Source organism: Lineus longissimus, chromosome 1 (genome assembly GCF_910592395.1).
Source record: "Lineus longissimus chromosome 1, tnLinLong1.2, whole genome shotgun sequence".
In the NCBI taxonomy this organism is placed as follows: Eukaryota; Metazoa; Nemertea; class Pilidiophora; order Heteronemertea; family Lineidae; genus Lineus; species Lineus longissimus.
In genome coordinates, this window is record NC_088308.1 from 26,639,201 (window position 1) to 26,651,307 (window position 12,107).

General features: G+C 40.0%; 1 protein-coding gene across 3 annotated transcripts in view; it reads right to left on the reverse strand.

Moving 5' to 3' along the window:
* Positions 1–410: 410 nt before the first annotated feature.
* The window catches only part of LOC135494959 (uncharacterized), a 48,840-nt gene continuing 37,143 nt past the window's right edge, over positions 411–12,107 (reverse strand). For all 3 annotated transcript variants that reach the window (XM_064783332.1, XM_064783339.1, XM_064783347.1), the window contains 6 exons: positions 10,510–10,660; positions 7,851–9,219; positions 7,293–7,434; positions 6,854–7,039; positions 6,310–6,529; positions 411–6,062 (listed from right to left, as the gene is read on the reverse strand). In XM_064783332.1, coding sequence (XP_064639402.1) covers positions 5,824–6,062; positions 6,310–6,529; positions 6,854–7,039; positions 7,293–7,434; positions 7,851–9,219; positions 10,510–10,660 — 2,307 coding nt within the window. In that variant the 3' untranslated portion in view covers positions 411–5,823. The remainder of the gene's footprint in view (positions 6,063–6,309; positions 6,530–6,853; positions 7,040–7,292; positions 7,435–7,850; positions 9,220–10,509; positions 10,661–12,107) is intronic.

Genomic DNA, 12,107 nt, shown 5'->3' on the forward strand with positions numbered 1-12,107 from the left:
CTCTGAATTCTGTCCTCACTCGAAGGCACATCAGGTCTCTCGTCTTCCTTGAAGAGATAATACTAGTATTCCTCTTGCGGACAACATCAGCTTTAATATAATATATTCTCGATGTTGATGGTTTGAGAGTTTGAGACCAGACTAACAGATTCTGTCCTTCCATTGGAGTCCTAATCAACCACTGTCGTTCTTGTCATAGGGAAGGCCGACACCAACACCTATCAAAGTGCCATATATCCCTGATGGGCACGTTTCCATGCAAATCTTTCTCGTAATCCAAACAGAGAAAGGACTGACTCCGCAATAATTGAATCTGTGTGCCGGATTTCAGAGATTCTGCAATTGTCATTCTGGCATCCATATCAAGTCGTGGGAAGGTGATAAACGTGGAATAAGGAAATGACAATGAGTTGACAAGAAACATCTAATTTATTAAGGCCAAACCATTGTGATGATACAAATGCAAACATATTTAGACAGTGGCAGGTCCTACAGGAAAACAGCATACAAACAAAGCTACAAGCATTCTCTCTTTAAATTATGCATCTGCGCTAAAGACATTGATGAAACAGACACCACTGCGCAAAACACCACCAAATCAGATGTAATAAACTTGGAATTCCAAACCAGATCAGACTGTGGCCGTCACTGAGTTTTCTAATTCCAAGTGCAATCTGCCTGAAGTGTGACTACCAATAATACAACTCCCTAAAATTATCTATTGAACATTAAAGTTCTAAATATGCTGCACAGACGCCACCAGAATTTCAAAATACATCTCACTTTTTAACATGGAAAGTAAACGTAATTTTTGGCTTACAAAATAAAGTACATGTACAGTCGGGTCGTACAAAACAAGTGGTACAAGGACTGTTGGTCATAAAAATAAAGAGGGATCAACATGGAATATTAAGACAAAGGGTTGCATAGGGTACAACTTGGTGAGAGGTGGGATGTTATTGCATATATTTGGGAGGAAATGGTGCTCCATTCCACATTCACTCTGCAGCGGCAGTTTCTTGCATTGATATTACCTACTTCCCTGAATTTGCAAGTTATCCCATATGTGACCCGTCGCAGCAAAACCAGGTAATGTTGCTTGAAGCTTGGCAGGTCGAGATGGGCTCGTTGTTTTGTGAAATCAAAGTACATCAATATCTTTAAATATCTCCTGGTGTTATTTAGGCTCATCTTCTGTGTGACTTGTTTTTGCTGTGACGGGTCACATATAAGTTTTATTCCTGACTCCTGTGTTCAAGTTTCTTATAAAGATGACTGTATGAAATTGACACACCTGTGTTAATTGCAGATCATAACCTGACATCAAAATTACAGAAGAGAAGAACAAATTACTGCTGGCCTTACAAATGGTAGAGTTATAAGTTGCATGATGAAATTCTCTCCATTTCAGGATGCCATAGAATTTCTTTTTTGTAGTATCAACCAATTTCTGAGATCAGATACTGGCAACGATGTCACAATGCTTGCCAAAATCATTTGCATATTTAAGGTCTTAGTTTGTAATTATGAGAGAATCCATGTCTAACATAATGTGTGGGCGAGTTCATTGTGGCCGTAATTGGTATATTCATTTGATTGACCACCGTGGTAAAGGTTGCAAGCACACAAACAAATGTCAAAAGGATAGGTCCATGTTTCTGCCAGTGTGAAATGAGGGGTAACAAATTTGTTTTCTTTCAAAAGGCAAAATGACCCCTGAAATGTTTTGGCGCTGGAAATGGCCAAAACAGGTCCAAAATGCCCTTTTTCATGTACTAAATCACAAACATTTATAATGACATTAGAACACTCTTTTGTAAGCTGTTAGAGGGAACCCCTTTTTCAAAGTAAGGAGAGGATCTGTATCCCTGTCCCTCCCCCACTGGCAGAACTCGTGAAGGTCAATGGAATAGAGGCAGGATTAATCAAATACAACAAGAGAAATCTTTACAGAAACATTTCAATATGAGGTTGGTTATTTTCAGTGAAAAAAATTAGAATACTGAAGCAACAAGATGCAGAACCAGCATGAGTTTAACCAGATCACTTAGACAATATTGCATTACTTGAAAACAAAGCACTGACAAGACAAGCTGCATATTTATGGCACCTATTTTGTACAAATCCTAACACTGGTCATTACTTGCTGTAATAAATAGACACTGAAATGCATAAATCACATCACAAGATCATTACTTGGTATCTAACACCTCTGGAATAATGTTACCACAGACTGCACATGGTTAAGTACTGTTGGTACCACTGGTGTATGCAGTAACAGAACATCATGGTATTAAACCATATATGTGCCATTGGATCCTGTCACTCGATCTATGTCATTGATGTGTCAAAACAACACAGCCCTGTTCCACTACGGAACTTATTGATTATCATACTAAGAGTAGGCAGTGAATGCATCATATTGCTATATTCATGACTTGACTATATCGGTCAAACTGTGGCCAATGTTACACACTCACAATGGAAGAACGCACTTGACTGACAGCTGTGATGGGCAAGTGCACTGAAGAACCTTGAAACTAACAGGTCATTGAACAGTTGTAGGCCCCTATTTCAATGCAAACTGAGAGAAACATTGTTGGCTTATCATTACATACATCGATAGTGTTCACCTTTATCAGCAATGTACAAGTTAGTGCAAATTTACTCATTGGTCATTTCCTTGGTTGCAGCCAAAATTGACTGGTTAATGCATAAGTTAAATTTTAGCAAGTTTAATGTTAGCTTTGGCCTCTTGAAAGCACAAATCATGAAATGAAAACAGTCGTGTAGTCGGTAGTAACAGACAGGCTAATACTTTACTTTATTGTAACTTGACCTTGACGAGTCAAAGCGTGGTCGAATATTATGATACCTTAAAAAACAAACTAAACCACTTAAAATCCATTCCAAGAACAGTATTGCTCACTGAATGATTGCACTGGATACGATTGTTATAACTTAGCAGTAATAGCAAATCAATACATAAGCAAAGGAAAAGCTAATTCAAAACATTTTTAACATAAATTTCAACATAACAATCAAAAGACAACTAACGGTGTGAATACTGAAGTTTCTTTCTTCTTCAATCATTTAACAATCAACAAAGTCATCGCCCTCAGATCTGTACATGATGATGTGCATAACAGACAGAGTGAACCCAAAATCCTCTTAATTTTGACCCACGTTTCATTTAGTACTGTTTGTTTCAAAAGCTGGCAAACTCTTTTGTACTTCTTGCATTTGCTTAGACAGGTTAGACAAATGTACAAACATTCGTATTGACACTTATTCGACAGGTGATATTAGATATCCTAGTACAAACAATCCTTACTGCCACAACAAAATGTTTTTGATTTAAAATGATAATTTCATGTATATATTTCACTTCAGAGGAAACAGACTCCTGCCAGACTCTTTAAGCAAGTTTTTGAGATACAACTCCAGGATATTCTTTTGAATGCTTAGTATACCAAGAGTAGCTTTATCAGCACAGCAAAACAATCCAAGTGTCCCACCTACATCTGAATGTACACGTAGAAACCTTGAAAATAACATTAAGTATACATTAAAATCATTGACTTGCATGTAAGATAAAGACAAACATGTAAGCTTCTATAATTCAATTTAGCCGGAACTGGACTGACCCCCAGTCTTATTTAGAGAAGAACTGCTCTCAGCTACAACTGGACTGACCCCAAGTCTTATTTAGAGAAGAACTGCCCTCAGCTACAACTGGACTGACCCCAAGTCTTATTTAGAGAAGAACTGCTCTCAGCTACAACTGGACTGACCCCAAGTCTTATTTAGAGAAGAACTGCCCTCAGCTACAACTGGACTGACCCCAAGTCTTATTTAGAGAAGAACTGCTCTCAGCTACAACTGGACTGACCCCCAGTCTTATTTAGAGAAGAACTGCTCTCAGCTACAACTGGACTGACCCCCAGTCTTATTTAGAGAAGAACTGCTCTCAGCTACAACTGGACTGACCCCCAGTCTTATTCAGAGAAGAACTGCTCTCAGCTACAACTGGACTGACCCCCAGTCTTATTCAGAGAAGAACTGCTCTCAGCTACAACTGGACTGACCCCCAGTCTTATTTAGAGAAGAACTGCTCTCAGCTACAACTGGACTGACCCCCAGTCTTATTTAGAGAAGAACTGCTCTCAGCTACAACTGGACTGACCCCCAGTCTTATTTAGAGAAGAACTGCTCTCAGCTACAACTGGACTGACCCCAAGTCTTATTTAGAGAAGAACTGCTCTCAGCTACAACTGGACTGACCCCAAGTCTTATTTAGAGAAGAACTGCCCTCAGCTACAACTTTGAGACAATTTTTATGCTGCAAATTGGTCTCAGCACCAGCTAAATTCAATATATTAATACAATGTACAATCAAGAAGATAAAATTACATTTGAAATTCACAGGCCAAATACCATTTTGACTGATTTAAAATATATTCAGTGCAAAATAAATATACAATAACAAGACACTCAATATTAGGAAAACATGAGAGATTTGATCTCTAAATGTCCAATTTCTCATAAAAATAACCCCTCCTCAACTTTTCTAAAATATGTTCGTCTCAGCCACCCTGTATGTTCCAATTTGGGAAAGGCATTGAAACTTTCTTGATCAGACCTTTTTTCCACAGTAATATGCCAGAACAAATCCAAACTCAGCCCCAGGCAGTCTGCATTAAAGACCCCAACAAATTATCATAAACAAACAAAATAAGTTATTCCAAAATAACACTTTATATCCGAATGTTCAGCAACATTCACACAAATACTTGGTCACGTGAGACAGAATAGACTAGACTCAGGAAGCCATGATTTCAGCTGCATTTTTAGGTCCCCTACCCCCTGCCCTGAATTCCAAAATACGATCATTCCATTCCATAATTTATCAATAATCCACCCACATTAAAAACACAGAGCCCAAAATAAGGTTTCATACAGGAATTGATAAGATTAGGTATGTAGTCGAGGCAGCATGAACGTAGAAGAACCTTACTTTGCCCTTGGCAATAGGTCCAATCTGAGGGTAAAGCAGACCAGAAATTAACTGAAACCAAAGATAACCAGACCAAAAACAATTTATACCTCAAGCAAACTCCACAATACCGGTACTAATTTTTGAATTCATTGACCAAAATCAGTCAAAGGTAAAGTTTTATATGCGAAAACTGTTTAAGATCTGAACCAAAGCAAGCAATAAAAACCCCAACATTTTTTCACATACAAAAATTAATGAACAATGAATTCTAACCAAATGAATTAAACAAAAGGGGTAGTTCCTATTGTGCCCTTGTAGGGTGTAGGGTAAAAACGGTTTGTGGAGAAACGGTCATATGAAAAATTCAAACGGGGCAGATCATATCCAAAAACTTCCTTCTACTTATCAGTCATATCAAGCCACCAGTTTCACTTGGCATCGTCCACATATGCCCGAACAGGTCTCAGTTGTACATCCTATTGTTTCTTCTTATACCAAAGTCCATGAAGTTCAAGCTTTCAGGTGGAATCAAAAAGTATACAAGGCTTGCTTATATATTTTGGTAGAATCAACAAAACACACGAAGGTCACCTTCTCTCGGCAATAAGGCTCATTAAGTCAATGTGAACCGGTATGGTGCGACATCAACAATGTCATTTATCGATTACATCTATTGGAGGCTAAAGGATTATCATCCACTTTGAAGAAGAAACAAAGCACCCTGTTACTTTCCAGTTATTATCTTCATGAGATTATATCTCCAAAATCAGTTTCATGTGAAAAGTTCCGATAAATGAGACAGCTGAATCCTGCTTCAACACATCCTAAATCAAATCGAAAGTTTCAGCATACAAGTTATTGGGGAATTCTATTTTTCCCTTCAAGACAGTCAACATACGTCTGTGTTCGACACTAAGTTCACGGAGATTGGATATAATCATGAGAAGACGAGGAAAGAGGCCGATTTCCGACGGGTGACTACACGTGATCTGAGTCTGAAGAGCTTGGATAAGGCTCTCCTGTAACTTGCTCACTTTCTCACGATTCTTCAAACCTTGCCGATCTGTAAATAAAAAATATCGTTGATGTCAATTATAGGGACATGATAAACTTTTAAAACACTACACCTGCATGTCATGCAAGGCAAGGCTAGATGCAGCTAATTCCACATCGGGTTTTTATAAGTATGAGGACAGTCCTTTAGACATAAACCACATGGGCAATGTTCTGCTCTGATGAATAGTGCTAATCAATACAACAACCAAGTGGGATTTGTTTTCCATGACAGACAGTTACATGACGGAACTCACCTGGAGTTATGAGCATGAGTGCACAGAAGAGTGCAATCTCTGTACTGGTTAGTTTAAATGCATTGAATCTAACAGAGAAGTTGAACATGAGCTCGACGAAGTTCTCTCCCATCAAGAACGTCTGCTTGAGCTGGTCCCGTGTGAACACCATACCGCTGCCCAGCATGAACATGGTGTTGGTCTCACCGTCGATGAAATTAGCGTGGATCACACAGGCAACCTGCAAGAGGAAGAAATATGCCAACAAATGAAAAGACTTTCCCAAGGTGTAGGCGGAGACCTTGAGGAAGCTGTAGACCGGACACATGCTCACACTATGAATCTCCTGAACAACACATTACCTTGGCGAGAGAGCCTAGTTCTCCATATCTAAGTTGATTTACACCACCCAGTCTAGGTTTAAGAAAGATACCATATCTTGACAGATTTGGAATGGCTATGCACTGAACAGAAGATAGTCACACAATGCCACAACGCTAGGTTTTTCACCTCAATTTACAGAGGTCACCCTTCAGTTATACTATTTGAAAAGCCTCTGACGTACCTCAAAGCATCCTCCTCTTATTAAACTGATTTGGTCATCCGTGTTGAATGTGGAAAAGCCTGGTATTTTCTTGGCAAATCGCACGACATCTTGTAGCACCTCGTTGAACCTCATTTGGAAGCCTTGCCAACAGACTTCAGGCAGTTTCTCCTCGGGAATATTCTCGTGCTTTGTGATACCACTAGCCTGGAAACCAAATCAATCACTGAGCATCAAGCACAAACATCTATTGGTATTGTTACTTTCAGCATCCTAACTTCACCAGGAAAGTAACACAAAACAAGAAGGTCACTCTCTTATGTGGGTGAGACGAAAAGGTGATCTCTTTCCTCTTCCTCACCATTAACTCTAAGGCAGTTGTCAAGTTTTCAATTGGACATCAATTTGTCCCAGACATTTTAGTGGTATGACGGTAACTTAGACTACGAATGTCGCATACCCCAGCTTTTGCTTCTAAAACGTCTCCACGTGGTGTACTGATATGTTTGGTCACCACCCGCTCTATAACTGCCTCCATAACTGTCCGCTTTTTACTAGAATCTACACTGTATTTCATCTGATGCACCTTTTCTTTAGTATACCTGAAAATACACTCATGATATTAAGAAAATTTGCAGTGGAACGAGGCAGACCCCTTTGGCATGCACTGGTAAAACAGGCACTTGTGGTTAAAGACTGAATTTTTACATTCATTTCCCAAAGAGAGAAACCTCTTTCATTGCCAGAGATGGTCCAAAATGTCAAGAAAACCAAGAAGCCAGGGAAATTTTGACATTTCCCCTAATTACATCAAAGTATGATGACGCACTTAATGGTTAATCTAAGGATTATTTGTTAGGTTTCTCCGATATCAAACAAATGACAGAGTACATTAATTCCATCACTGTCAGGTAGGTGGATCTAGCGACGGATGATCAAGTACCTGTGACAGGATGAACTACAGCCAACATGTTTGGTACGGCCGCCTGAGATATGTAGATCGATGAGAATACTGTACCTGAATGATTCTATATATGCCTCGTTTAGTTTATATATCAATGTCATAACAGGGTCGTCTTGTTTTGATTCCGCCATGATAACAGCCACAGGTTTTGGAGGTGTGTTCACCGTCAGATCTCTCGGGGCAGTCAACACTGACGTTGATGCTGCTGCCAGCATTTCCAACTGCTGTAACTGATGCTGGGGCATCTGTTGAACTGTCATTAGATTTGGCTGTGAAACGACGCTTTGATTGACGCTACCGTTAAATACAGTCACTGGCAGCTGTTGCATTGAATATGGCACTCCGTTTTGTTCTAGTCGGACTTCCTTGGCGGCTTGTGCAACCATTGGTTCACCGATTAACGTGACGGGAAGAGACTGAGAGTTTTGTGGCACACTATTATCGACAAGTTGTTCGACAACCATGATTTTTTTTGCAGGAGCTTCATTCCTTGATTGTTCTATTCCATTACTGCTATTACTCAAACTAGGGCTAGCTGGACGATAGGGACGTTTCTTTAGGGGGCTCCGCGCCACTTGGTCATGTGATTTCACCATATTTAACGCTCGATTTTCTACAGATGTTTTAACAATGACGGGTATTGCTGGTGATTGACTCGTGCCAGGAATGGGATGAGAGGTTTGTTCCTCTACGTGATCCTGAAGTTGACCTGGTGATCCTGGGTCAGAATGTTCATTGGTTGTATCGGGAGCACATGGTGGTGATGATGTCAAAGTGTCATTCACTTCTTGTTTGATATTAATGGCAACTGCCTGTGGGAACTGTCCTGCCATGCCCGTGGCATGAGAGATAGGTGATTGTAATGTACAGACTGCGGTGGTTGGCGCACCAACGGATTGCACTTGTAAGATCTGGCCCGTAGGTGTACTGAACACACACGGTGGTGTACCCTGTGTATTGAAGATCAGATTAGACATGTTTGAACGCGCCTGCATTTGCAACAAGAATTCCATAACCCCTGGATGGGTCAGATTAGGAGACTGTTGCAAACGGGTTAATAACGCGCCTGGTTTTGCACGTTCTGGTGAAATAGTCTGCATGGGCTGTTGGCTGATACTGATTGATGTACTGGTACTGGTACTTGTACTGGTATCCGTCGTCTCTGTGCCAGTTGACGTTACTTTTGCATCCTGCACTTGTGTTTTTTGTCCGGCTAAAACTAATGTCTCAATGCCTGATGCGGCTGCAGCCGACCGTTGCTGACTCACTGCTTTCAACAGCGCTGGGAAATTTGTAGGTGACTGTTCTGTTTTTAGGCTTAGTAGTCCGTGTAAAGCTTGGGCACTTTGAGAATCTTCGATCGTTCTCATTGCCTCCTCAATCATTTCTCGCATTTTCCGTGATCTGCGTCCAAGCTTGGCAGCTGCAAAGAAACAAGAAGAATAAGACATGAAGCAAAAATCATTTCAATGCATTGGTGGATATAGTTTGGGTCGCGTTTTTGTAGAGAAGGGTAAACTGTTGTGGAGGTAGCGGGTTGCATGTGACAAAATCATCGATGTGTCTGAAGCCGAAACGTCACACATAGTTAGCATCAAATTGATTAGACAGGATGAACAACATGATGGTATCTGGACCACATAATACATCATTTCAACTTGACACAATGTCCCGCGTCAGCAGAACAGTTCTCAGACATATGTATACAACAATCAATATTCATCGATTTTGCATCAGTGACGGGGGTGGGGTATTTGACCAGCTGCTCAGCAGTGCACTCTTAGCCTTAGTAGTGCTCTGACTAAACTAGAAGAAAGGTGCATTTCTCAAGTTTGGTTCCACAACTCTGGCTTCCTTTAGCAGAGAGTCTGGGAGAGGAAACTACAAAATCAAACATGGTATTCTGGGCTTGTCAGTGGGACAATGGCAAGCAGACTAGGAGTTTTTTGCCTAAAATATCTCCATTATCATTTATCGCACGGCCATAAAATGACATACTCATAATCTCAGTGTCATTTCACAACCATATTGCCTCTCACTCGCTAAACTCAAAGCTTTAAGTCCTTACAGGTTTATGTCAATATCAGCGTTTGGACCTCATGAATGGCATTCATATCTCAAACGAAATGAGAAACTCCAGCCATCTTCAAAGCATCATATTCAGAGATAAGTGACTGCCCGATCCCCTCCAGATCTCCTTCGATGATATTACTTGCCGCAAACTGGCTGACCTTTCCTTCTTACCAGAAATAGAGCGAACTGTCAATAACTTCATCCTCTATTAGTGTCACACACATCTTAGCTTCGAGGCAAAAATGATGATGACGCCCTACCACAATCATCATTTTGTCAATCATGTTGGCATATTTTTAGGAGCGCTAAGAGTACATTTTTCAACAGTTTAACCCTTTTTATACAACATCACAACTGCTGCAGCATAAACAAGGCAGAGTGTAAAATACATATAAAAAGATTAAACTGCTCTGAAGCAAAGGTGTTTTAGAATATTGAACTCGGCTTAATAGTGCAGAAACCTTTGTACACTTTCGACGAGACAGATGTAACGAATTGATGACGTTCAATTTCAAGTCTGGGAACTGCTTTGAAAAATCAATAGAACCTGAATTTGTTCAAGTTGTTTTCATCGTGTCCAATTCGTCACCTTTCTACACTACAGGTGGCCTGTCTGAGATATGGAAGAACCTACACCTACCAGATCTAGACATGCCAAGGGCAATACATTTTTGTAGTCTACAATACTGGCACCGATTTCTTGTTTGAACTGTGATTTCGCAATTTTTTTCATAATAACATTTCCGCCGGCTAGGGTCGCCTATGTCCTGGAGTGCTCGTCGGAAAAACCCCTGAAAGTACACAGAAGAGAACAATATATTCGATATTTAAATAAGGGTTCTAAATTGAAATACCTTATGCCCAATTTTAAGGTAATCCAATCTGCAGAGCGGATACTGTAATTTAATAGAAATAACCTTGCATTGAAGATGGACAATGTATCTGCAACCATTTGGTCATGTGAAACTGCCATGAACCAAAAACAGTAGTGCACATCTCGTGACCAGTGAAGGGTCTTTCTCTTGTGCTTTTTTCACAATTGAGGAAGCTTTGATGCTAAAACTACATGCATATGGATATTTCTATGCATAAATTAGGCTCACCATCAGGCAGATAAGCTATCAATCAATCTAAGTTGACAGATTTACAATTCCCAAGTTTCAAGGACAGCGCCGAGGGTGACACTGACAGTGACTTGACAGATTCCCAACAGAAAATACATTAAACCGATCTGATGACAGATTGTTTAATCTCCACTTTCTTTCTCACTTTGATCCAAATAAACCACGGATCTCGGCATGAATTCCATTAAGGCTTCTTTGATTCGTTTCTACAACATCTTAGCAGGAATTTCTCCATGTTGTTCGCCTGTGTGACAAATTACAAAGAAGTCGATACTTTGAACATCGAAGTCGGCCTCTGAGATCAGATCAGTTAGTTCACTGTACGTCAGAAGCTCAATTCATTCGAGTGCAGTAATTGCGGCATTACAGAGACAGACATGAACTCAACGAGAGCAGTAATTAGGGACTTGTGGCAACTTACATAACTGAAGTGGCCTCAAAGCAAACCTCAAAACCTAATTGTTTGATATTTTTCTTTGAGAAATCCTTATGTCATTTTACTCTAATTTCACCATCATCACATTTGCTATTGAGAAAGAACAGTTTTCTTCCCATAAGCACTAACATATGAACTATTCCGCACAAGTATTTTAACCACATGATAATCATATCATGTCACTTGAATGGGAAGAGAAATACAAGCTCTTTTCCCTTGAGCTATGTGAAATACAAAGAAGCACCTCATTATTTAAATGCCACAGACGGATGCGACTTCTGAGTTGGTGTGGTTTCAAGTAAGGTGCTGCGGGCTTCAGTCTCTTCCAGTAGCCTGGGTTTCTCTAGCAGTGGCAGGGATGACAAGAGTGGTGTTTATAGTGCACTTTGTTGCTTGTTCTTGCCTCTTATACACTCTTGTTTTTTCGCAGCGCAAAAGTACAGATGAACTAATCCATTCATTAGACGCTGCGCATGGACAAAAATCATGTCAGGAAAAGAACGCCTCCATGTAGTTTTTGTACAGCTTTAGGATCAAAGTCTTACAACAAGTCATGGTACAGATTGAAAGTCCCGACAACCAATAACCACCTGTTATACACAAACAACTTCATTAGCTAGCTGATTTTTCAAAGAAAGAAAGCAATTGTTTTTCTTCGTTCATGAAATCTTGAAGTAG